Raw genomic sequence first — 24,053 nt, forward strand, 5'->3', positions numbered from 1 at the left:
TCAGGTAAAACAAAATTCCACAGGTCACAATCATCAAACATTAACAGCTTTCATTTTTTTAAAAAGAAGAAGATAGCACCAATTAAATTGTAAGCACTGACTACAAATGAGTATATCTATACCAATTTGTATGATGTTACTAAATTGTAACTGGAAATCCCTTTACACACCAACTCTTTCCAAAGAGCCACATCTAAAAGTTGTATAGTCAGGTTGGGAAGTCATTTCATTTTATTAAAAAAATTTTTTTTTGCCACACCAGGCAGCTTGCGGGGTCATAGCTCTCCGACCAGGGACTGAACCCGGGCCCCCAGCAGTGGAAGTGCCGAGTCCCAACCACTGGACCGCCAGGGAATTCCCAGGTTGGAGAGTCATTTTAGAAAAGTGCAGTTATCAAGAAGACTTCAAAAAACTTTATGGGAAGACTTAGTAATAGGGAAGTAGTATGCTATAAGATCAATGTTGTTGGTCTTAAAGTTGTCAAAGTTGTTACCTTTTAAAAGTTGTTACTTTTCACACCTGTGAAAATTAGCTAAAGGTCACATTTTGGTTCCTAATGGCTTGCATACATACAGTGATTTATTTCAACCATAAGTAAATTAGGTAACGTCACCGAACTTCAACAAAAACGTATCTCAACATACCCTTTTATTTTTGTAAATCACTATTTCTCATGTTTATGATTCAAATGATTATAACTTTTATGAACAACTGATGCTAACATATGAAATATGTCTTGACTATAATACTGGTAAGGGAGGGAAGGGTTGATAACACTGATGGTGGGTGGCTGAGGAGTGAAAGAAGTTCTATATTCATGCAAAATTTTGATTATCATAAACTAGACTAACTTGCTGACTTTCAATTTCCTTGACCGTATGAATTAATCGCATGAAAGCACTGGAGAAACAGCATTCCCTGTGTATCATACCTCCCACTTTGTTTTCTTCATACTGCTTACATTAATCCCTAATTGTCTAAATTTGTTTACTTGTTTATCATAGGTCTCTTTCACCCTTTTCCCTAATGAAATGCATGTTCCAGAAGAGCAAGGACTTTGTCTTATTCAGACCAAAGTGAATTACACAGCATCTGCAGTAGCTTCTGATTCTACAACAGTGCTGGTAAATAAACACTTGCTGAAAGAAGGAATGATATCTTCCTTGAAATAAGTTAGCATTTGAGTATCCCTTTTAAATCCTTGGATGTATAATTTTTACCCAGGCTCCTTCTCTCTTTTACTCTCTCATACAGTTCACTTAATGTAGGTTTTCCGAGAGCTCCAGTCTCAGTTTTCTTTTCTATTTACCTGTGTTTCCTCTCTTTGTAATACCATTCTTTATAAAGTATCAACTATGACATCCATGTGAATGACTCCTAAGATGACACCTCTATCCTCCTACTGGTTGCTGGACTTCTCCATCTGAGCATATCTTTCTTTCATCTCAAGCTCAGTATGTCCAAACCCAAACTTTGCATCACTGCCCCAAGCTTCCCACCTTTCCCAACAGAACAGTTCTGTTTCCTCTATCTCAGTTAGCACCAGTATTCTCATGGTCACCAAAACCACTCTCACTCTCCCCTCCTTTCTCCTGCTCCTCCACTCTTCCCACCATAGACACCAATGCTCACAATTCTCTATAATGTTTCTGGGATGGGCATACATCATTCTCACTGCCATTACACTACCTTAGACTTTTACTAGAACTTATGGCTGGACTATTTAAGTCTTTATATTTTTAGTTACTCCCCGCTCCTTTCATCCCATACATAATTGACTGAGCTATTGTCCTCTACCAGTTTTGAACAAATGCCATATAGCACTTCCTGTTGTCTACTAAATAAAACAGAATGACATTTGATGTATTCCATTATCTGGTTACAAAAGTATCTTTCTACCTTATAACCTACATAAAGCATTACAGCAAACAAAATATTTTTTTCATTTTCTGAACACAGCTTGTCCTTGCAAAAGGCCTGTTTCTTAACTTCTCCCTGATGGAATTCTGTAACACATCAAAGCCCAGCTCAAATGTAACCTCCCCACTTACAATCATTTTCACTTCCCTTATATTCATAGTGTAACCTGCTACTTCTCTTTGGTATTTTACTTCACACTATGCTCTATGTTACCATTTTTCTATCTTCTCTCCTTGACTGTAAACTCTTTGAAAGCAGGGACCTTATACTGTTCAACATTGAATCCATCATTGTCTGTCACTGTTTTGCACAAGTAGGTGCTCAATATTTAAAAAAAAAACAAACTTGAGCAATTAAATTGCACTTGAAATTCGCTACAATACTTTTTGATAAAAAAGCAGAATTCAGTAAATAGCAGTTTATCTCAGCATTTATATAGTGGGGTTCAGTAACAGGAATACCAAGGGGAGAAAAAGATACTATTATAAAGATGAATTCATTTACAAATAAGTTTTATGGTATAAGCTTTGAGAACAACAATATGGTATGGTTCCAATATTTCTGAGAATTAGTGTTGATGTACTAAGCTGTCCATACCACATCGTTAGGCAGGTATGGGCTTTTGAGGATATAAGCAGACTATCAACCCTTATTTTCCCTCATAACTCTGCCATTACAGCTAAATAATCCCTAAGCACGTGAAGGACTGGTGACAACTTCTTTATCTCAAAGAAGGAAGTTTATACTTTAGAGTCATTTTGCAATGACTACCTTGCAATGACTAAGCAAAATGATGTTACATATAAAGTGGGTGTGGGCTCCTAAAAATCACTGTGAAAACAGGAGAAGCAGTACCAAAAGCATATCAACATATAATTTCTGGTGTTTTTATCAAAAGCACCTTCTCCATTTGTATAATAAAAGGTATTTTCTCCACTCACTCATCACATTCCCTGGTTCTATTTTGCCCTAAATTAAAGTGATGACAGACAGAATTGTTACTAATACTTTTCCTGAACTGACAGCCTGGCAAATTACAGGACTTTTTCTTGTCCCTTTTACTTTCATAAAAAGAACATGTATGTGGGAAGGGAGCAACATTAAAAGAGCAGAATAATACAGCCTTTTAGATCACAGATCATGTCATTAAACTTCACTTCTGCATATTTATTCTATTACCAAATGACATACAAACTATACTTATTCTATAGAAACTGTTGTGCTACTTTAAGAAATTCTAAACATAAGGCTTTATTTGACAAAGAGCATTCTAACTCAGGAATACATTACTTTTTGTACTTTCTGACCTTAAAGAAGTCCTAACATAGATGTTTCAAAGTAAAAAAAGAGAAGGAAAAAAAATCAGTTACTTAAAAAATGGGGATGGGAGTGATTTAGAATCTAGAGCCTAAACACAAAGTAAGAACTCATTCTACATGCAGTCCATGGTCCTCATACTGTTAAGTGACCAATGATGAATAACTCCCAATACCTTCTGCCAGGCTTAAACGGTAATATGCCTCATTTTACTGCAACAAATGAGGCTCCTCCTCCTATCAGTCATGGTCTATTCCAATCAGCAGGGTGCCAATAAGCCAGAAGCTAATGAAAAGGGCTTCAGACAAAAAAGAAACAATGGAGTGCTCCCAAGCCCAACCTTGGAACTGCGGGCCCAATTTTTTAAACACTACAGTGCACATTTCAGTTAATCTTTATTATGCTAATGTTATTGAGTCTAAGGAACAAAGAAACTTATTTCATGAATTACTTTTAAACATCAACTTCCCTGAATTTTCTTTCCTTTTGTTAGAGACTACTGACCATTTAACTATCTAGATTAAAACATACACACACGTACACATACACATACACAATACACACACATACACATACTCTCTCCCTTTCCTTTGCTCTGAGGTAGAAATCAAAACATAACTTATCACAAAGAAGTCTGATATAATCAACAAAGTTCAACAGTCTTCTTGTTTGATCTCCTCTAAATTAAAGACCAAGTGTTTTGATATGGTATTAGGCACTGAAATAAACCAGATGTTTCTTCTCTATATAACTCTCCATGGGCACAATCTTAAAGGGTTATTGTCTGGCAGACGTTCAGGGAAACACAGAAATGGCACGAATATCCAGATTCGCCTTTCCCTCTATCTACCCCAGTTTATTATCTAAACTAATGCATAATCCATAGGGCTTTGGGAACTTTGTGTAAATACTTTCATGTACAATTCTCTTTCTAGCTATCCTGAGATTAAGACCATAATTATCCAGGCTTAAACCTAAAATAAAGGAACCTTTGCGAATGTATTATCTGGCCTTACATGTTTAATCACCCAGTATTCTGTGTGCTTTTTAATACATAAACTGAAGAACAAAGGTTGTAACCTCTGTTTCACACATGAAAGACCATCTAAGACATATATCAGACATTTGGGGAGCTATTAGAAATAACTTCTAATGACAATAGCATGGCATTTCTCCATCTAAACCTAGATGCTGTATTTAAAACGTCACATTCTATAGAACTAAAAATTTCAAATACTCATGGTCACCATTTCCAAAGATCTGTAATACCTAACATCAAATTCTGAGACGCATGTCAGACTCTCAAGTGTAATCCTCATAAAATTCCTTCTCCTCATCTCTTCTAATCCTTCCTATCCCCAGTGTATTTTTTTGTCTGTTTTCAGGACATTCTAAGAGCACTAAAGTGAATGTGAGTTTGTAATGGAAGTTAGAGAAAGAATGTGTTTGGGGGAGATGTCTGGTGCAGAGTGGGGCAAGAGATGGATTGAAGGAAGGGATCTGAAGTGTGCAGACTATGGCATGCAGTGATGGAGCAGATGGAATGCATCACCGTCAGCTATGACAGAAATGATTTATGGAATGACCTGGCTGCTCCTGCCTAGTAACAACACAGGATGACAGAGCTGAGTTTCCATGGCAACCAAAGCCCACCCACTAACTAGATTAAACATTCTCCCCTGGCTTCCATTCACACTGAATTTAGATTTTCTTTTCCAAATGCCAATTGGTTTAGCTAGTATGTTGGTCATAATATGGGAGAATAGTCAAGGACTTGAAGGGTAACTGAAAAGGAGCTTGGAGGACCACTGAGAACATCACAAATTCCTGCCTGCCTATCTGCCAAGGATCCTTTATGGAAGCCTTCCCTGAATAAAATAAACAAAAACTTTTGAGAAAAAAGCCCCTGAAATGCAGGTTATACTTTTTAAGTTGCCTAGTATCGAAAGTTCAAATGTTATTTGTCTTTCTACCTGTGAAATATCTGCTACTGGATTCTTACAGAATCAGCAGAAGGAATTGGCAAGTCAATCAAATACCTGGGAGGCACTCATTTAATATTACAGAATAATTTTCTTCCAAAGTAGGTATTTTTCATCATGTGGAATAAGTCCAGAATAAGTGAGATCACTCCCTTTAATCCTCATCAACACCTTGTAAAATAACAGTCATTGTACCACTGGTCTTTCTGGAAGTGAAGCTAGTTAGATCAGATCTAATCTAATATCTAGGCTTTACCCTTCCTAGCCTGGTGATCCCTAGGGCAAGTTACTTAATCTTTCTGAGCCAAAGTTACTTAACCTTTTAAACCTTAGTTCCTCATCTGTAACGTGGGAATAATAATGCTAACCTCACAGGGCTTTCTTGAGGACTAAATGAAACGACGCATGTAAATGCTTAGTATAGTGCCTAGCACCTAGTAAGCATACAAATTACAGATGATATTTTTGTGGGTTTTGTTATCATCATCATCATTTTTGTCATATGATGTAAGACTGAATTCAACAAACATTTACTGAGCTCTATTTTGTGTGAGCCACCACTATGTGGTAGATGAATTTGACTTGGCTTCATTTCTCAAGAAACGTGTACTGCTCTAGAGTAAGGTTTATTTACAGAAACCATTCACAAAGAGGTTTATCTCTTTAAATTTCAACAGTTGCTTCCTACTACTCACACATTAAGTGGTCTGCCTTCCCCATGAACAGCAGCAAATGTGTTTGACAGAGTTAACTGCACTTCATAGTAAGACATAAGTAAGACAACTCTGTGAAAATTCTGAGAGGCATATCACTCAGGAAAAAAGAAAGGAAGAAAAAGCCTAAGAGGAAACTTTAGAAAATACAAAGCAGAAGTGCCTCTTAAATAATTAGGTTTGGAATCTTTATGGACTACTGGTAAATGTTCTCCCAAAAGAATGGATTTTGTTTCAATGTTTTAAGGATCATATATTAAAACCGATCACTGCCTTTATTAAACCAACTCATTGCTTTGTCATTAACATTCTGGTGTGATGTAAACTACTTTCTGAGGAAAATACTATGGGATTCCTTCAAATTAGTTTTACTCATTTTAGCGTGGGTTCTTCAATGAATCTGTTTTTTTCCTTTTTGGAAAGGCTCTCATCTCCTATGTCTTAAATGAATCAGCAGCAGATGCTGATTTTTTCCTTTAAAAAAAATATAAAATACCTTCCATGTTAGAAAAAAAATCTTTATAAAAGCACTTCCTTCTCTGGATCAGAAGAATAACTGAGTTATGTTTCTTGGTTCCACCTGACTTACTTTAATGGGCAACTCACAAAGTATATGTTTAAAACTAATAAACAGATTTAACTATTAACCTCAGTAATCTGTGCTTTAGATTTCAAAATGCCCAAATTTCTTTTTCTTTTCCCTACATCTGTTGCATTAAGACAAAAACAGATATTTAAATTGAAATTAGAAGGACAGTTCTTGAGGGAATAGGGTGGGAAAGTGTTCTCGTGAATTATTTTAAGGGCAGTACAAATCAATACAAACCGAAAATAGCTCTAAATGAGTAATGAAGTGGTCCTGATATAACTACACCCTTTAACGACACATACTGCCCACAAAATCTAATCATTGCATTCAGCAGTGTAAAAATCATTCAGCAAAATATGTAAATTCAGTACTCACAGATGCCAAAGCTTTTCCAAGTGCATCACCTGTCTGTGAGCTTCCAGCAGCATTTCCTCTGGTTCCTGAGTATTTCAAAGAGGAAAACAAATCAAGAAGTTTAGCAGGCAAGCAGGCATGCTTTTTTAGCACTCTGCCATTATTTCAATGGTGTTCTCCATTGTTGTTGCAAATCTGTCACAATAAACCTGCAAATACTCTGCCTGTGTTGTATTTAGTAAGCTAAAGATGGGTTCCTTACCAGTTTGTACATTAATGAAAATCAGAAAGTTTCTTTTCTTCCTTTCTTTCATTTTTAAACTCAATACTAAAAAATACGTTGAGTCAAAAGGTACAAATTTCCAGTTATAAGTACTGGGGATGTACATGATAAATATAACTAACACTGCTGTATGTCATTTAGGAAAGTTAAGAGAGTAAATCCTAAGGGTTATCACAAAGAAAAAAATTTTTTTTCTATTGCTTTAATTTTGTATCTATATAAGATAATGAATACTCACTAAACTTATTGTGATAATCATTTCATGATGTATTTAAGTCAAATCAATACACTGTACACCTTAAACTTACGCAGCACTATATGTCAATGACGTATCTAAATAAAGCTGGAAGAAAAAAATATGAAAAGAACAAAAAATATATATATATATTGAAAAATATGGGATTCACTACAAATCGCCAAATTCAGTTTTAGGGAGTTTTGCCAACCTAAAAAAGCTCACCTAGGATGCTATCTGATCCATTGATGGGAGGGGTGTGTGAGGCAGCAACATAAGGTGAACTGCTGGTACTGGCACGGTGGAAGCTGGACATTGGTGGAAGACTTGTGTTTATGTCTGTTGGTGAAACTGAGTGTGGAGGATAACTCTAAAGAAAGGGGGAAAGAGACATGATTTACTAAATACATTTTCTGAATAATATGCACATATAACTGGGCAACTACTATAACAGGTTAAAAAGATCATAAATTAGCGGCTGAAGGGCACTACTCTTGTCATTTACTTTTTCAAAAGGCATGAAGTAAGCCTAGAAGTATTTCAAAATTCAGAAGTTTTGGCAGAATCAAATCTTACACTTGTAATCCAAAAGAAACACAAGTGAGGACAAAGTGTTGCTGCACCCTAGTCATGTGTTACAGCCTACCAAGCGGTCATGTGAATGAAGGCTGCCATAACTACTGGACTGAGACATGTGGGAAGTGGAGGTCCCCAGAATTCCACCAAAACCAGGCTGGCTCATCCCATTTGATGAACTCCAAAGGTCAGAAGAATTGTGGGTCCCATCTAAGACAAAAAGAGAAATATAAAATTTTCCTTAGCCAATATTTTTTCTTTTATTTTGATGATGCTATAAAAATTCAAAGGGTACCCTCCAGATATGTTTTTCCTCCCCTTTCCAACCTAGTCTTACATCTAGTTTTCTTCCCTCCAAACTGTATAGTTACTATGTTAAATGAAGGAATAAAGCTTTATAGTTAGAGGGAGAAAAAGTAATTGAAACTGTAGTAGGCAGATCATTATAAAAATCCTCACAAGACCTAAATTCGTATCAGGGAGGACAATAAAAATTCCAAATCTGGGGATAGGTTGGATTTAACTTTTGGTTAAATGGTATACCCATATACAAAAAGTTCTTAATCTATAAGCAATGTATATCATACCAAACATTCTCAAACTAGAATAAAGAAGTTTCTCTTACAGAGAACCTAAGTAATGGATAATGACTATATTATAGTCAGCCTTCAAAAGAAATGTGTTAGCAATGACTTCACTCACCAATGTAAAGTCAAGGAACCATTTATGTAGTAATTTATTGCTCCCATAGTCCAAAACCACAGAAGACCAAATAAAAATGATTTGCTAGACAAGAATGAAAGGAAGTGCAACACTTTTTCTCTCTTAAAGTCTTATTCTGTTCTATGATATTCACTTTTTATTTGCACTGATAATTCTAGGGGTGATATGAATCTGTAATTTAAACAAGAAACTAAAATTGTTAATAGCTTTTATACATTTAAATCCTAAAATGAGAAAGAGCAGCTTTACTCACTTTTCTCAACTGAAGTCCTTTATAAATTCAATCAATATTAGATGAGCACTCCGATGCTTCGCTGAATAATCCAACTACATTGCAGTCAGCAATAATTAGCAATAGGAAACTTTAAAACTAAATTTTAATTTGCTTTAGCCAAACATATCTAGATAAAAAATGCCTGAACTTCTATACAGATATTCTCTTTCCTCACAACTTTAAAATATTAGCTAATATACAAGAGATAACTGTTGTAGTACTTGACAACTATTTGGCAGTACTTACCTTGCATAAAGAAAGTGCTAGCAAACATACTGGTTGGTGGCTTGGGAGATGGATAACTAGGAGATTCACGGTTGAAGTCATCTGAATTTGGAGATGGTGCATATACCTTAAAATTAAACAGGAAATTTAATTAAAATGTAAATTACTGTCATACCACTTATGTAAAATGTGTTACATTTCCTGAAGGGCCTAAAAAGGCCTATCCAATATCTTAAAAGCCCGACCGCAAATCCAAATAAACTGCCTAAATCCTCATAAATAACGTCTAACTTGGACATTAACTACCTGCTTGTTTTTAGCTGATCACTAGAGAAAAAACTATTCTAAATATCCCTGTAATGCATCTTTCTGTGACAATTACATCAGGTGGTTGAATAAAGTCACAAATGTTGACTTTGCTTACAAAACACAAATCCATATAGGCTCGTGATTCAAAATGTGATAGTGGAAACTAATGTCTTTTGAATACAGCATCAAATAAAATTTGTTTTATTTTATGAATTTGTTCATAAAATCCATCTTTTCACTGTTACAAGATTTATCAAAATCAAAATGAGTCAGATTAAATGTTACTATTCTTTACTACTATTAAAAGTTAACTGTGAAAGGCACAACACAATTATTCAGAAACTTCCTTAACTTAGTAGGGTTGGCGAAATTAAAACCAAGTTCTGCTCAGGGGTTTTAATTCTTTAATTTCAAGCAAATTTTCAAGTCTGGCACAGCTTTCAGGGAAGTCTCATTTAATCTGTCAGAGCAGTATTAATTTCCTTTGGTAAACCTTTGCTTCAGATAAACAAAGTATGAACATTTAGAATTGGCAAATGGCCAACTCTGTCATTTCTCTGGAAAACTAAATGGGCATCCAAATAACTGTAATAATCAAAACATGATCAAACCATTCTCATGATGACTACTGAAACCAAGAAGGAAAACAAGTAAGTAACACTTAAGGTGATGCATGCTCTGTGAAAGTAAAAGTAAGCCAGGAGTCAGGAAGACTGGAAAGGTGTCCTATTGTGAGCAGTGTATGAAACATATTTCTTTTGTTTAGTCTGATAAGGGTACATCTATTAAATTTTAATCCAAAATAAAAATTCAAAGTGTTCACTTAACGTGGAAAAAAGTAACTAGCTCAATAAAATTATGGGAGGATGCATAAAAAAAAGCATACACATATTTTTTGCATAAGCACAGAAGATTTCTGGAATTACACGTAAGAAACTTAATGGTTATACCTCTGGACTTATAATTGGGGAGGAAAACGTTTGCTTTATGCCTTTCCATACAGTTTGATATTTTTATCAAGCATACATTCCTATGCACTAATAAAAAAGTGGCGGAAGCACACACAGATTAAAATGGGAGCCAATTTTTTATTTACATAAACTGTCATTTATTCTTTCTCTGAGGCATTAACTAACTGTAAAGATTCCTGGCAAATTACTTAACATTCTGAGACTCAGTTTCCTCATTTGTAAGATGGTGCTAACATTACCTGCATGGGGGGGCGGGCAAGGGTTGATGGGAAGATTAGGTGAGATAATACATACAAAATGTTTAGGGAATTACCTGGCGGCCCAGTGGTTAGGACTCTGCACTCTTAATGCTGAAGGAACAGGTTTGATCCCTGGTTGGGAAACTAAGATCCCACAAGCCGCGCAGCCAAAACAAAACATAACAACCTCCCCCCAAAACAAACAAAAAAACAAACAAAAAACACAAAAACAACCTGGATTCCTCAAGATGGCTAAGGCGCACAGAAGGCTCAAAAATGTTTAGCATGGTAACCACTCACTAAGTATTAGCTAATAATATCATCTTTCTAATTCTTATAAGAGCAGTTACACTGCTACATATTGTCCCTGTTTAGTACTCAACTGCTATTTCTTATAGTTTTTGTCCGACATCATCCTACTTATATACAGTTCACCCTAGATAAAAGGTTAAAAAGTCAATTTTTAGTCTTCTTGCTAGCCATGCTATTACAAGCACAGGTGTGTCTTTTTAATGGACCGGCATTCAGGTTAGTTTCCTACTTCTTACATCCCAGAGAGGAAAACACACACTTGTGGTACCTGAGAAGTTTGGGACAAGATATATTCCTAAGAATTACCCAGAAGGATCCTAGATAGGGGATTATGCATTATATAGATTAAACATATTTTTCTAGTTTGATGCTATGACATAAAGACAGAGTTAGAATGAAAGAATTGGATATACACAAATGTGTTTGCAATGTATTAGATAGGCTGATAGGCAGGAAAAGTTTTCAGGAAAGGAATTTTGTACTTTTTTCTTTTAATCAAGTTTCAGCATCAAAATTTAGCTTTAGCTAGATGTCCTCTGTCCCCTTTATAATATACAGATTTTCCCCAGATTACGTTGAAACCACGAACAACAAAAAAGAGATGCAGAAAGAAAATACAAATGAGAATAAAATTTAGAAGACAGCATTAGAACATGTTTTTGTCACAAATGCTTATTTACTATGTATACCATCACTGATCTGAAAGTATACAATATAAAGTTCTCTAATTCTATCTAGGTTTTAGATTGAAACAGTATGTAAACCTCCCAATGATACTTATGAAAAACTCCAGTTTTGATGTGTCATTTCACACAAAAAAATCTACATAATTTGTCAGTTAAAATTTATATATAATCTCTCAATATATATTTCTTTATCCTTATTTCTATTCAATTCACTATATTCCATACAAGATAAACTTACACTTTAAAAAATTTTAAATGTATGCAATTACAAAAGCAAAGAAATTCTGCTGATTTATAAAAGAACCTTTGCTGACTTTATTGATTTACAAATTGCTGTAAATAAAGGAGAATATGCTGATCAGATAATGGTTAATTGATGACTATCATGGAAAGCAAGAAAACCAAGATAAAACACATGAAGCAGAAGAGGCTTGCCTGCTTGCCTACTCGTATGTAAAAATTTTGAAGCTGTATTGAGAACACAGGGCTCATTTTAGGGCAAAGTTGTTTTTAATGTTAGTCTCTACAAACAGACTTTGAAAAAGATAAATTGACTTTTAAAGAATAGATCTTATAAATGAAAATGGTAAAAACTCTAAATTACTGTAAGCTTATCATTTATTTACTAACATAAGTTCAAAGTTTTTATCGTGATAAAAATGTTTTGAAAACCATGGTTCTCAAAGAGGCCCATCTAACAGCATTTCTAACACACGACCAAAAACTTTACTTTTGGTATCTTAACCATAGCTTGCAAAAACATAGATGCAATGTTATGAAGCAGCAGTTGTGCCAGTTGAGATTTTTCAGATCAAAGAGTTCTTGCGGCAAAGCACAACTGATGTGGTCTCAAAGACTTTATTAACTCCAGATGTAGGGAAATAGTCAGCCAATTCCACAAAAAGAGCAAGTCTCTTTTAGTTACAATCAGTACTGGCCACAAATTAAAACCAGACTGCTTATGTCATCTGATCACCTGCACATAGATGCCAGTTTTTTCCTAATGATCTAATCACACATTTAAATCTTAAATATGATTTTGTATCACAACAAACAAAATTAAGAGAAAGGAATATGTGTGCTTAAGGTGATTAAAATCTACCAGGAGTCACACTATTTTAAAAAGAAACAGAAAAAGTACAATTAAGTAATTTAAGATGTTCTATTGAAATGTGGTAATTAGACATTTTCTTTAGAATTCTAGCCTCCATTTCAGAATGTCAGGTTCAAAGTAGGTATCATGTGGGAATGTCCTTCTTTCTCAAGTACTTAATTTTTCTCCTTCAGGAATGGAAAAGAGAGAAATTCTGAGTGTTGGGTGAACAGAACCATAACATTTACCCCAACTTAAACGAATATAACTGAAAATCTAACAGATACCTCCCTTTCATTGTTAAGTATGTTTGAAAAGAGTAAATTCACAGTAATATCTCTACTGTCCTCATCCCATCAACCCAAACTTACTTTTTAAGAGTGACAGAGTACTTCAGGGATGAATATTTACATTACTCTGTACAGTGATTACACAATTATCCTTGGAATGTTTTAGCTCATAAAGCCAACTGGAGTCAAGTTAGCAAAAACATTCCTTTTTTTCCTGCTTGGGTGATTCAGTTTAGTCATATGGATCACCCCAATTCAGGGCAGGTTCACTCTCTGTTTAGCTTTAGAGGCTGGAGCGGTGCACTGCGCTCTTGATTTCAGTGCATCCTTCCTATAATTAATATTGGAAACATCTCTGCAAGGCAGAAAGGCACGATTTTCTGATAGTTGTTCAGCAAAGATGAAAAAAAGTAGAAGCTTCTGCTAAAAAGATATTTTTTTCTTGTTATCTTGTCACATCCAGTGATGAGTTAAAACATGATGCAATCCCCTATGCTTTTAAAAATAGATCCAAAGCCTGTGTGGTAGCTGATATCTTTAAATGTTCTAAATGATGAGGAAATGAATTGGGAATTTTCTTTAGTATGTGAGAATAGCTCGCTATATATCTTAATTAAGATACCCTTCCACAGAAAATGAGAGGAATGCTTTAGACGGGCACTGTCCAATAGGCTTCTGTAATAATGGAAATGTTCTATATCTGAAAAGATGGTAATGTATCTATGTCTGTACAATACAGTAGCTACTCGTTACATGTGACTACTGAACACTTGAGATGTGGACAGTACAAGTGAGAAACTGAATTTTTAATTTTAATTTAATTAATTTAAATAGTCATTTGTGGCTACTGGTTACTATATTGAACAATACAGGATGAGATCACTCTTCCTTACCCACCAGTTTAAAATTAGATAAATTATTTTGAAAGAAATATTCTAGGAGTCTCATAAACTCCAAAGGCTATGAAACAAAAACCAAAACTCTTAAACATTTTGGGAACACCTTTATCTAATTTGGAAAGAAGAAAGAAGGAGAAGCTTATCAATTTTTCTGAACATGCTCTAACAGAAATTATTACCGATATTTCACTATGTTTAGGCTTCTATTAGCTCTTTTGTCAAGATGGTTTGACTAGCAGTTCTCTTTAAGTTCCAATATGTTAAATACCATTAAACACTTTAATGCTAACATTAAACCTCCAATATGTGAAAAGTTTATGCTAACAGCATAAATCATCTCCAGCATAATCTTTATCAACTTACCAAAATAATAAAGCAAAACAAAATCATTTGGCTAATTTACCCTACCATCATAATTTTAAAATAAAAATGTGATACTATATTCAGGAGCATACACTTAATTTATCTCATTTTATGTAACTATATTTTGTATTAAGCCATAAAAATTTTTCAAGATCTAGCTGAGTATCTAAAACCTGACAACTAACAAACAAACAAAACAGTTCAGGTCACTGGAAAAAAAGAAAACCCCAACCCAACTCAAATTCTAGCTTTAAAATCTGTAATTAAACCTCTGGGCCACTGATTTTAAAAATAGGCACATTTAAGGGTCAACATGCAAAAACTAAGAAAGAAAAACTAGGTAATTATTATAAGAATTTTCTAGTTACTGCTGGTCAACCTATGCAAGTTTCACACACAATAATATACATAAACAGCTTCCTTCTACCTCTGCACTTTGTGGGACCTGAATTTACTAAAAAGAGGCTGCTTAAAAAAGAGTAAGTAAAATTTCTGCTTTAAATAATTAGACTCACTGAGATAAGAGTGCTAACTAAGTAAAAGTTAAAGAAATTTTAGTTTAAGAAATTTAACTAAATTTAAATTTAGTTAAATTTAAATTTAACTAAAAGTTAAAGAAATTTCCTAAAAACTATTCCCTATTGATTTTTCTGATCATTTTGGATCCATTGTTTTCTACGCATACTGACCTGATGCATAAACTCAGATAAAAAGCATATCTTTAACATAAATGTCAAAATCTTAAAGTTTCTGAAATTCAGGGCTTCCCACTTTCCTGATTCTTTCTTTAATCAAAATTAAAACAAGCACAACCCAAAAGAAAAAGACATTTAAAAATGTAAGTACATGAAATAGCAGTCTAATTTAAGAATCTCCTAATATCCAAGAATATTTAAACAAATGACAGATTTGATAAATATCTCAATGTTTTCAGTATTTTAATATTACATAAATGTAGTAAATTTTGCCATAAAGTCCAACTTACTACTCAAGTTTTTATGGTAATTCCAAGCCTATGGGGGGGGAGGAATATTTATATAGTTCCAGTACTAAATATTGTAAGAACTGAAACCAAAAGGCATCATAAAGCAAAATGTCTGAAGTAGGACTAACTCAGGGACACACAAGCTATCCATGAAAGATTCTTTTCATCTAATTAGTTAGCCTGATAAAAACACAACTGAAATTTCTGTAAAAGGCATAAATATATGTTCATATTTTCAATACTCATAAATAAAAGGACCAATACCTTTTCCCAAGAATTTCCGGAGAACGTTTAGGGGTGAAATAATGTAAAATTTCCTTTCTAACAACGATAAGAAAAAAGAATTCTAGCTTTCAGTACAAAGCAGCTTAAAATCAATTACTACTGCTGCTGTCTAAAAAGTATAGTTGAGTAATAGTGGTTTTCAAGTGTGAGAATTTCTTCTTAGGTAAGTCAAGCATATTTTAATTAATCTTAACATCACTGGGCGTATTTTATCAGTTCTTTATTGTAACCAGTATCATTTTTATAATAAGCACAAATTTTTTTCCTGAGAGATAAACCATGGAATTTTTAAGGGACTGGGTTTGAAACTTGTATGCTAGGATAATGTACTGAACAAATCAATGAGTGTCACTTCTTCGCTATCTACATTTTAAAAATATTTAGATCCAACAATACAGCACCTGATCCCTTTCTTCAGTATGTTCATGAGCTAGTGGAAAGGGACATAAATTTCCTTCTAAAAGATTAATAAACCTGACCCGTGACAACATATTCTCTTGGCAGGGGCTTAACTTCCTGGTATTTGTGTCCACTTGAATCAAGAAAAAAAGACCTTCTTGGATTCATATCTAGAATATAGTCTCATATATTTTTGATAAAGGCAAAAAAAAATCAAAGCAGATTTAAGCTAAACTCCTTGTCATCCAATGTCTTTAGCACTCTAACTTCAGAGAATTCTTAAATGACTTCATGTTTTCCTCATCATACAAATGTTAGATTTAACCCTACTGGGCCCATAGACAGCCTGGAAATTCGAATTAATTAATTATATACTTTCCTCTCTCATGTTAATGAGCAGTAAATCCCCAACGGAACAGAAATGTAGCTCTATATACTCTCATATTGGTTTCTGTGCTTTTATTAACTGAAAATGTTTATTTGAAAAATAAATCTTAGAAGTATTTACAACGCAAATTTAGCTACTTGCTGCTCTAATTCTTATAATACAAATTAAGTGGGGAGGCAGGTGCCAAAACCATGGCTATACCAATTTTCACTACTACGAGTTCTATTAGAAGAGGCCTGCTAATTTCCTGCATTTAAAAACATATCTAGGATAGTTTTAAGTTCTTCATCTTAAATAGAAACTAGTAAAAAGCTGCTTGACTGACCATATCAATTAGCCTTCATAAAATTGTAAGTTTGATCATATATGCAAAATATATTTATTTGTAAGAATGGCCTAGTATTTTTCTCAATGACATTTTCTTTCCAACGGAGTACTTTGATACAACCAGTAGTAAGGATAAGTGAAATCTGGCCCTTTGCTATGGAGACTAGTTTACTTGTCCTTGGATGTTAGAAAAGAGAAAACCTGCTCTTAGGAGACAGACCTGGGTTCAGTTCTGGCCTCAACATTTAACTAGCAGGGTGGGGCTTAAACAAGTTACCTAACTTCCCAGCACCAATTTTTCCTTACTTATAAAAGGAGGCTAGTAACAGCTAAATGACAGAGTGGTTATGAGAATTAAATGAGGTAAACATAAAGTCCCCAGCGTAGTTCCTGACACAGAGTAGCCCTTATGATCATGTTAGTTCCTGTCTCTTCTTTCCCAGATTCCATACAAAGAAGGTGAATATTCAAAATGTGTTTCTAAGCTTGAGTTTTAAAACTTGGATTTCTGTGTTGTCTCTAATAATATTAAAATAATCCCCTGAAATAATGAAAAGAGCATCATGTCTGTACTTGCTGCAATTTTTATACCTGAAACACTTTGTAGCATCTTCAGTTCAAGGCCTAGAAAATGGAGGCTGATGAGATCAGAGGAAGGCTGAAACTCCAGAATCCCAAGGTGAAGAGAACAGGAATCCTCTCCTCCCAAAACTTTCCTTCCTTTACCTCTAAGACTTTCTACCTTTCTGCATAAAGGACAATTGAGTCATATCAATGAGAAAACTGAGTGCAGGCCAAGTTCTGTATAAGTAAGGAATCTCAGAAATCCATTATTCCTTGCTATTTTTCAAAGTTCAAAAAAATAGATAATATTCAAAGTGATTTTAAGTCCTCTATTTATCATAAACACATATTAATATCTTATAGCATGGTACATCATACAGGTACACAAAAGCTACATGTCATATAAAGCATTAACTCCTTCTCTTTTCAGATAGTGGGGAAAACAGGGTTAACATTTTTGCCTTTTCTTTTCTGCACATAGATCCCCAAGCCTCTTATATTTCCAACAGTACAATACGGCCACATCATCTTAAATAACAAAATATGAAAAGGCTCTTCTCTTATTAATCTATTTTTTCCTAGAGTCTGTTCAATCTATTTATTAAATTACCCCAAGCATCCTTAAATATATGGAAATCAACTTGAAAATTTAAAAATAAAAACCAGAAAAAAAGGGAAAGCATTTTCTTTAAGCCCAGTATCACTCAGGATTTCTCACTCTTTCATAATACCCGTAAAAGGATCTTAAAAATGAAATCAAAATATTAATATTCAAAATATAAATCTGTCCTATCATCTTAAGATAAATTGATAAAATGGAGTTAAAGAGTGAGCTTAAATCTAACCGGTTCATTATGAGAATTATACAAAAATTCCATAACTCAAGTGAGGAAATACATTTCACTTAGACTCTGGCAACATTAATTTAAAGTGCTAGTTTTTACTATAAAGCATTGATGGGTAGACATTTCCCAATATATACAAAGATGAGGTATTTACCATAATCTTTGGATATTATAATTACATACTATATGATTTTCTTATTGAAGAGTTAGAATAATAATAATAAACTAGATGTGGTAAAAGTAAAACACATATAAGACTAAGGGCTTATGATACAGAGGACTAAGAAAATATATCATCCTTTACGCATTTTTCAAGAACATAAAAGTCACCTTTGACCTATATCAAGCACAGGCTATCAACTTTCAGGCTACACTTTTCTAACATACCAGCCATGTCATCTACCGTAAGCCTGGAAATACTTAATACGATCAAAGCTGTCCCCCACCCCTCCACCCCCAAATGTAGAACAAAGAGAAATGCTGTAATAGAGTGATCTGTGCTCTTGAAAGAATAAAATCTAAACTCAATCTGAGTTATAGTCTCTCTGCTTCAGGGGTCCTGTATGATTAATTTTACTAAACTTGCACACACACCATTTTCAAACAGACTATTTTACTTAGAATTGAACATAAAAGAAAAAAATTTCACATTTGAAAGACAGTTGCCAAGGAAATTACATAGAGATCAAGTTATTTCACTTACACTACCCATCTAAATCTACCTCTCACATTCTCCAAAAGCTCTGTTTATATGGCTAGTGTGAACACATACTTTTTAATGAGTTTAAGGATATTTTGGCTTGATTGTCATCTAGTAAGAAAGCTTACTGAAAAGTTAAAAACCAAATGCTAACGAAGTCCAAAGAGGCCTTACCAAAGCAGTCAGAGAACGAAAAAGTGCTTTCATTAGTTCTCACGTACACTGGTTAAAGTCATATGCTACTTTAAAACATTTTCAAGTGGTAAAAAGGGAAGGGACCAACATAACTGACTGTATACCTATTTTAGGAAAATGTGATTAATTTCTTTTATAACTTCAAACATTAACATTAAAAATGCCTCCACTCCTGACCAAAAAAAATTGCTAAAGTCATTTATATATTTAATAAAACACCTGAGCTAATACATTGTTTTGGAAAAATTGAGGAGGAAAATACTGAATTCCTGACATAAACCCAAGATTGTTATTCACTAGTATAACATTTTTATGTTTATCAACTATCTTATAAAGATAAGTCCTATTGAATGTTCCAGAGAAGTTCACCTTCTTTTTAGAATACACAAAATCCTCTGACTTAAAGATATTTTTGTAGAAACATACTAAGTAATTAATACTGAGTAATTAATTTAAAAAACAGAGAAGTTTTACTTAGCAACACAGAAAGGTATTATTTTAAAACATCTAACCATGTGCTATAAATCGACCAGAAATACATTCTTTGGAAAATGTATAAATGCACTCTTTGAAAAATAGTGATTTATTTTATGAATCTGTACAGGGTCAAAATTCTAGTTTGATTGGAAACAGATGGTATCTGAGTAAAGTCAGGCTCCGGACCTGAAACTCCAAACAGGAAATACGGCCCTCACTAGCTGACTGCTTCCCTAATCATTCCCAGAGCTTCATACTTGTTATTTTTATGAATATCTAAGATGACTTTCATCTTTCCCTTCTATCTACAAAGCATCAAGTAATCTTCCCTCTTTCTCTCTCTGTTATATATGTATTTTACATGTAGATTATATGTTTACAATATAAGAAAACATTAAAACTAATGTACTTTCAAGCTCATTACTAGTAAAGACATCAGGCATTAAAAAAATATCCCACAAATTCAAGTTTATTTTCTATATTATTTTAAAAATAAAAGCCAAAAACTATTGAATAACTGTGTCAAAGACAACTTTGCTAACCTTACTTACAAAGAAACATACAATCTTAACGTATTACAGAAAATGATAAAACAAAACCTCACAGGTTTTAGTAAAAAGTAATTAATCTACCCTCCTTTCCCTTAAACAAACCAGTTAGAAGCTATCTGAACAAAGAAAAAGACTTACCGTTTTTCCATTGTAGTAATACATCAAAGAATTGCTGCCCATTCCAGGGACAGGATAAGCACAATACATGTTGATTTTGAAAATGTTAATGTTTGCAGCTAATGCACACAGCTTCTCTCCAAGACATACATCCACACAGCCAAACAGAGTTAAGTCTTCAGCACTATGCATCCACACATGATCTACTCAAAAGGAACTTATGCAAAATAGGACTGAACCAACTCACGGAGCAGAGAGGGAGGGTTTGTGCTGTAAGTAACCTCTTTCAATCTCTATCAAGTCCTCACACTGGTGGAGGATACCAATAAGACAAATTCTGGAATTTTAAAAAAATACAAGTCACAAGTGCTAAATAATAAAAAGTGATACAGTGTCCTGGAGACAAATATCCCAAGGAATTATTAATATTGTCATATATATAGTATATATGTCTCTTTCAAAGAAAGACAAACTGACAGATCTGCTAACCTATTTTTAGTTTAAATTAGAGCACTTGTAGCAGGGAAACCTAGCTTGCTACACCTCTAGCAACATTACCATCTGGCATGGCCTACAGTTGCTTCTAACTATGATAAACACATGATCAAGCAATCAGGAATTGGAAACACTGAATCATGTGTAACAAGAAGGATCTAAACAGTTAAGCCTTGCACAAAGTCACTTCCTGGAGAAAGCGGACCTGTCATGTAAGTACCTCTAAACTAGCTAGAACAAACCATGATTTTTTATGTTATAAAAATGGTATGGAAAGAAATTTGAAAGGGACACATTTCATGAAAAAGTTCATTCCAACAATTCAAAAAATTATCTTGAAAATAAATCATCTGTTTTTAAAACATAATATTTAATATAGGTTTTCAATTATAAAGCCCCTTAAATTCCTCACTCATAACACCAATTAAAAGTTTATAATGGACTGCACTTTTCTAGAATATGTACTAAGCAATTCAATAATTAAAAAGAAAAAACAAACAAAGTTTTGTTTTCCCTTACATAAAAATATGAAAGGCTGGTATGTATAGACAAAATGTGCACTACAGCTAATAAACTAAAAAAGATTTCTTGGAAGTCTTTCCTCCAAGTTCATTATTGTTCTTAACTAACACTTGATATATTCATATTTTTATGAATGTTATAATGTTCAAATTTCTCAAAAAGGAAAAATAATCAGTGTGGGAATAAACATCTCATAGATTTAAAAAATGCATTATACTTAGAAGTCAAAAGGTCTTAGACATTGTTTTGCAAATACTTTGTTTCTCACACACAAACATATTTCATTATTTAAAAAAATTTCAATTTGTCTTTTGGTGTGGATTCTAACCCAGAAAAACAGAATAGCAACTTTTCTCTCCTCTCATTTCCCCCCATGAAAACCTCTTTGTACTATCTCTTCTCCCTGTGCCTTGCAGGTTCTCACAAAACTGTTAATCAGAGGACAGCTCACAAGCTGCAAAAAAGGGACACATCACTTTTTTAAAGGCACCTTTCATGAAGCAGAACTGCTCTAAGGGAATATTCTAGGAATATTCTATAAGGGACCCCCAAACACCCCATTTTTATGAAAAATATTGATTAAAATATAACAATAAAATCAAATAAGACAGTAAGGCCAGCTAAGTTCATAATGTTTTAAAAGCTGATGGTGTTGGAATAACAATAAAACCTCCCCACACTCTCCAGATATAGAAAAGGCTAAGCAGCAGCTGCAAAAGAACATCACTGTACAGCAGACCATTAAAATGCCAGTCTGCAGAGTGGCTTGTAACTTCCTCCCTCCTGAGAGACCACAAAGACCCATTTCAATCCTTAGAGAACTGTGTAAAAAGCGTTGACTTACAATTAACAATGCCATGCCTTAAAACCATTCAAGTAAATTTTAGTCTTTTATAGACATAGTCTCTCTCTGACAGAACAGCTAAAAAAAAAAAAAAAAAAAAAAAGGAAAATCAACCATCCAAAATAAAATTTCCTTTTTTCCTTAATGAAAAAAACAAAAAAACTTACTTTTAAAATAGAAATTTAGGGGACTGGGGGAAAAGGGCAGCCACAAAGCACTTCAACATTTTCTTCCTACAATCAGTAGGAAGCTCAGCTTCAACCTGAGAAAACTTTTATATATTGATTAAAAAAAAAAATCCACCTACAGTAGTTAGGCTCGTTTCTTTGGGGCTTGCCAGAAAAGAGAGAGCACTATGATGTTTGTTAAAACAAACGGCATAATGTAAATCCAGCTATGCAATCTTGGCTATTAAAGCACAATGAAAATTTGAGTATTTCATTAACAGTTCTTTATTTTAGAGGCAATGATATGGTATTCTGAAAGTAATAAACAAATATCCAAGTTTAAAAAGTTCAGAGTAAAACCAGACAGTATAATACTTTTACTGTTCTAAAGCAGTTTATTAAGGAACTGGATAAGACTTGCTATTAAACCTGAAACCTGAACTTTGAAACATAATAGTTTCTAAGCAGAGCTGAGTAATTAATTAAAAGCTTTTGCTTCTACTTTTCATTCCTCCTCTCAAAAACATAGATAGAAAATCCATACATGTGCTTAAATGTAAGATGGAGCCCCCCCCGCCACGTACCCAACACAATCACTTGGTATACGCTACTGCCTAAACTGAGGGCGATGTAGAAACGTGAGGGAAGAGAGAAGAGGTGGGGGGTGGGTGGGCGTTTACATACATATGGCATTAAATTTATTCCTCAAAAACAGCAAATCATCAGGAAAACTGGTGGTAATTTAAATAAAATAGTCCCGTATTTTACTCATATGCTATGGTAATGTCCTTCAAGTTTGCTACTCAAAATAACATCTTTTTGAAGTCTGCCTTACCCAAAAGAAAGTAAAACTGGTTGATGTAGACATATTTTTAACAGTTACAAATTATCTTCTATGATAAAGTCCTTTTTCTCTTCCTCAAAAATATTTTTTTAAAAAACCTAATTTAATCTATGTAACAGCTGCAGCACAATTTTTTTTCTTAAGCAGAATCATATTACAGGAAAAAAAATGCATATAGATGGATCAAGTGCTGCTCTAGTCAATGCAGTTGTTTAATCTTTGCCTCTTTTTTTTGAAGGAACATGTCAAGGGTTAATCCTATGACTCAGTCTGACAAAACGAGTCAGCTGGAGACAGGGCCACTTTTTAAACCTGATTTCAGACAGACGTGCAGCCTGCACAGGAGCTCTGAACTGTCATGCACTTTTTATCCTGAATTGTTTCCACCCGCAATTCTACGTAATCACTTATGTGTTATTCTAAGATTATGTGATCTGACTCAATATTCATGCTACCTAGTCCAACAATCTAAAAACTCACCAACTTTTAGAGCAAAATGGGCATTACTGTACACACTGGCAACATGATTAATGAAAATGTCAGAGAACCCTGAAAAAATATGACTTGGAGCCATACATCTTTTATTAGCAAACTGATTATTCCTGGTTTGAGGATTACTGCATTTCACTGATTTTAAAATATACTTCCCTTCCTTCAGTAGGTTCAGGATGTGATGTTTATTGCCATTCCAACAATCATCAAGCACAGACCTAAACTAGATAAGAAAAAGCTATTATGTGTTTTGCCTAAGCAATTTACTTCTTTCCAGAAGATTTAGGAAAAAATGTTTCCAAAAAACCTACTAGGTAGAGACCTTCTGGCAACTTCAGTTTAAATTCCAGGCCCTTATTTCCTTCTTATTTTTCTGTTGACTGGGAAACAGATCATCCTTGGAGAGCTATGCAAAATTTCCTGGGGTTACCCATGCAATATTTTAATTTATTTTATTAGCTCTTCTTTATCCCTGATATTTGGATTGCTGTAACTCTCAAATC

The 24,053-nt window shown here is 34.0% G+C and overlaps 1 protein-coding gene across 6 annotated transcripts in view; it reads right to left on the reverse strand.

Annotated features, from left to right (window-relative positions):
• The window catches only part of TCF12 (transcription factor 12), a 393,224-nt gene that overhangs the window by 41,294 nt on the left and 327,877 nt on the right, over nucleotides 1-24,053 (reverse strand). For 4 of the 6 annotated variants that reach the window (XM_060097288.1, XM_060097287.1, XM_060097289.1 and 1 more), the window contains 4 exons: nucleotides 9,213-9,318; nucleotides 8,040-8,179; nucleotides 7,619-7,763; nucleotides 6,897-6,961 (listed from right to left, as the gene is read on the reverse strand). In XM_060097288.1, coding sequence (XP_059953271.1) covers nucleotides 6,897-6,961; nucleotides 7,619-7,763; nucleotides 8,040-8,179; nucleotides 9,213-9,318 — 456 coding nt within the window. Of the gene's footprint in view, nucleotides 1-6,896; nucleotides 6,962-7,618; nucleotides 7,764-8,039; nucleotides 8,180-9,212; nucleotides 9,319-20,207; nucleotides 20,373-24,053 lie in introns of those variants that run through there. The other 2 variants (XM_060097292.1, XM_060097290.1) reach the window with 2 other exon arrangements.

The sequence above is a fragment of the Mesoplodon densirostris genome, chromosome 4 (assembly GCF_025265405.1).
Source record: "Mesoplodon densirostris isolate mMesDen1 chromosome 4, mMesDen1 primary haplotype, whole genome shotgun sequence".
Taxonomy (NCBI): domain Eukaryota; kingdom Metazoa; phylum Chordata; class Mammalia; order Artiodactyla; family Ziphiidae; genus Mesoplodon; species Mesoplodon densirostris.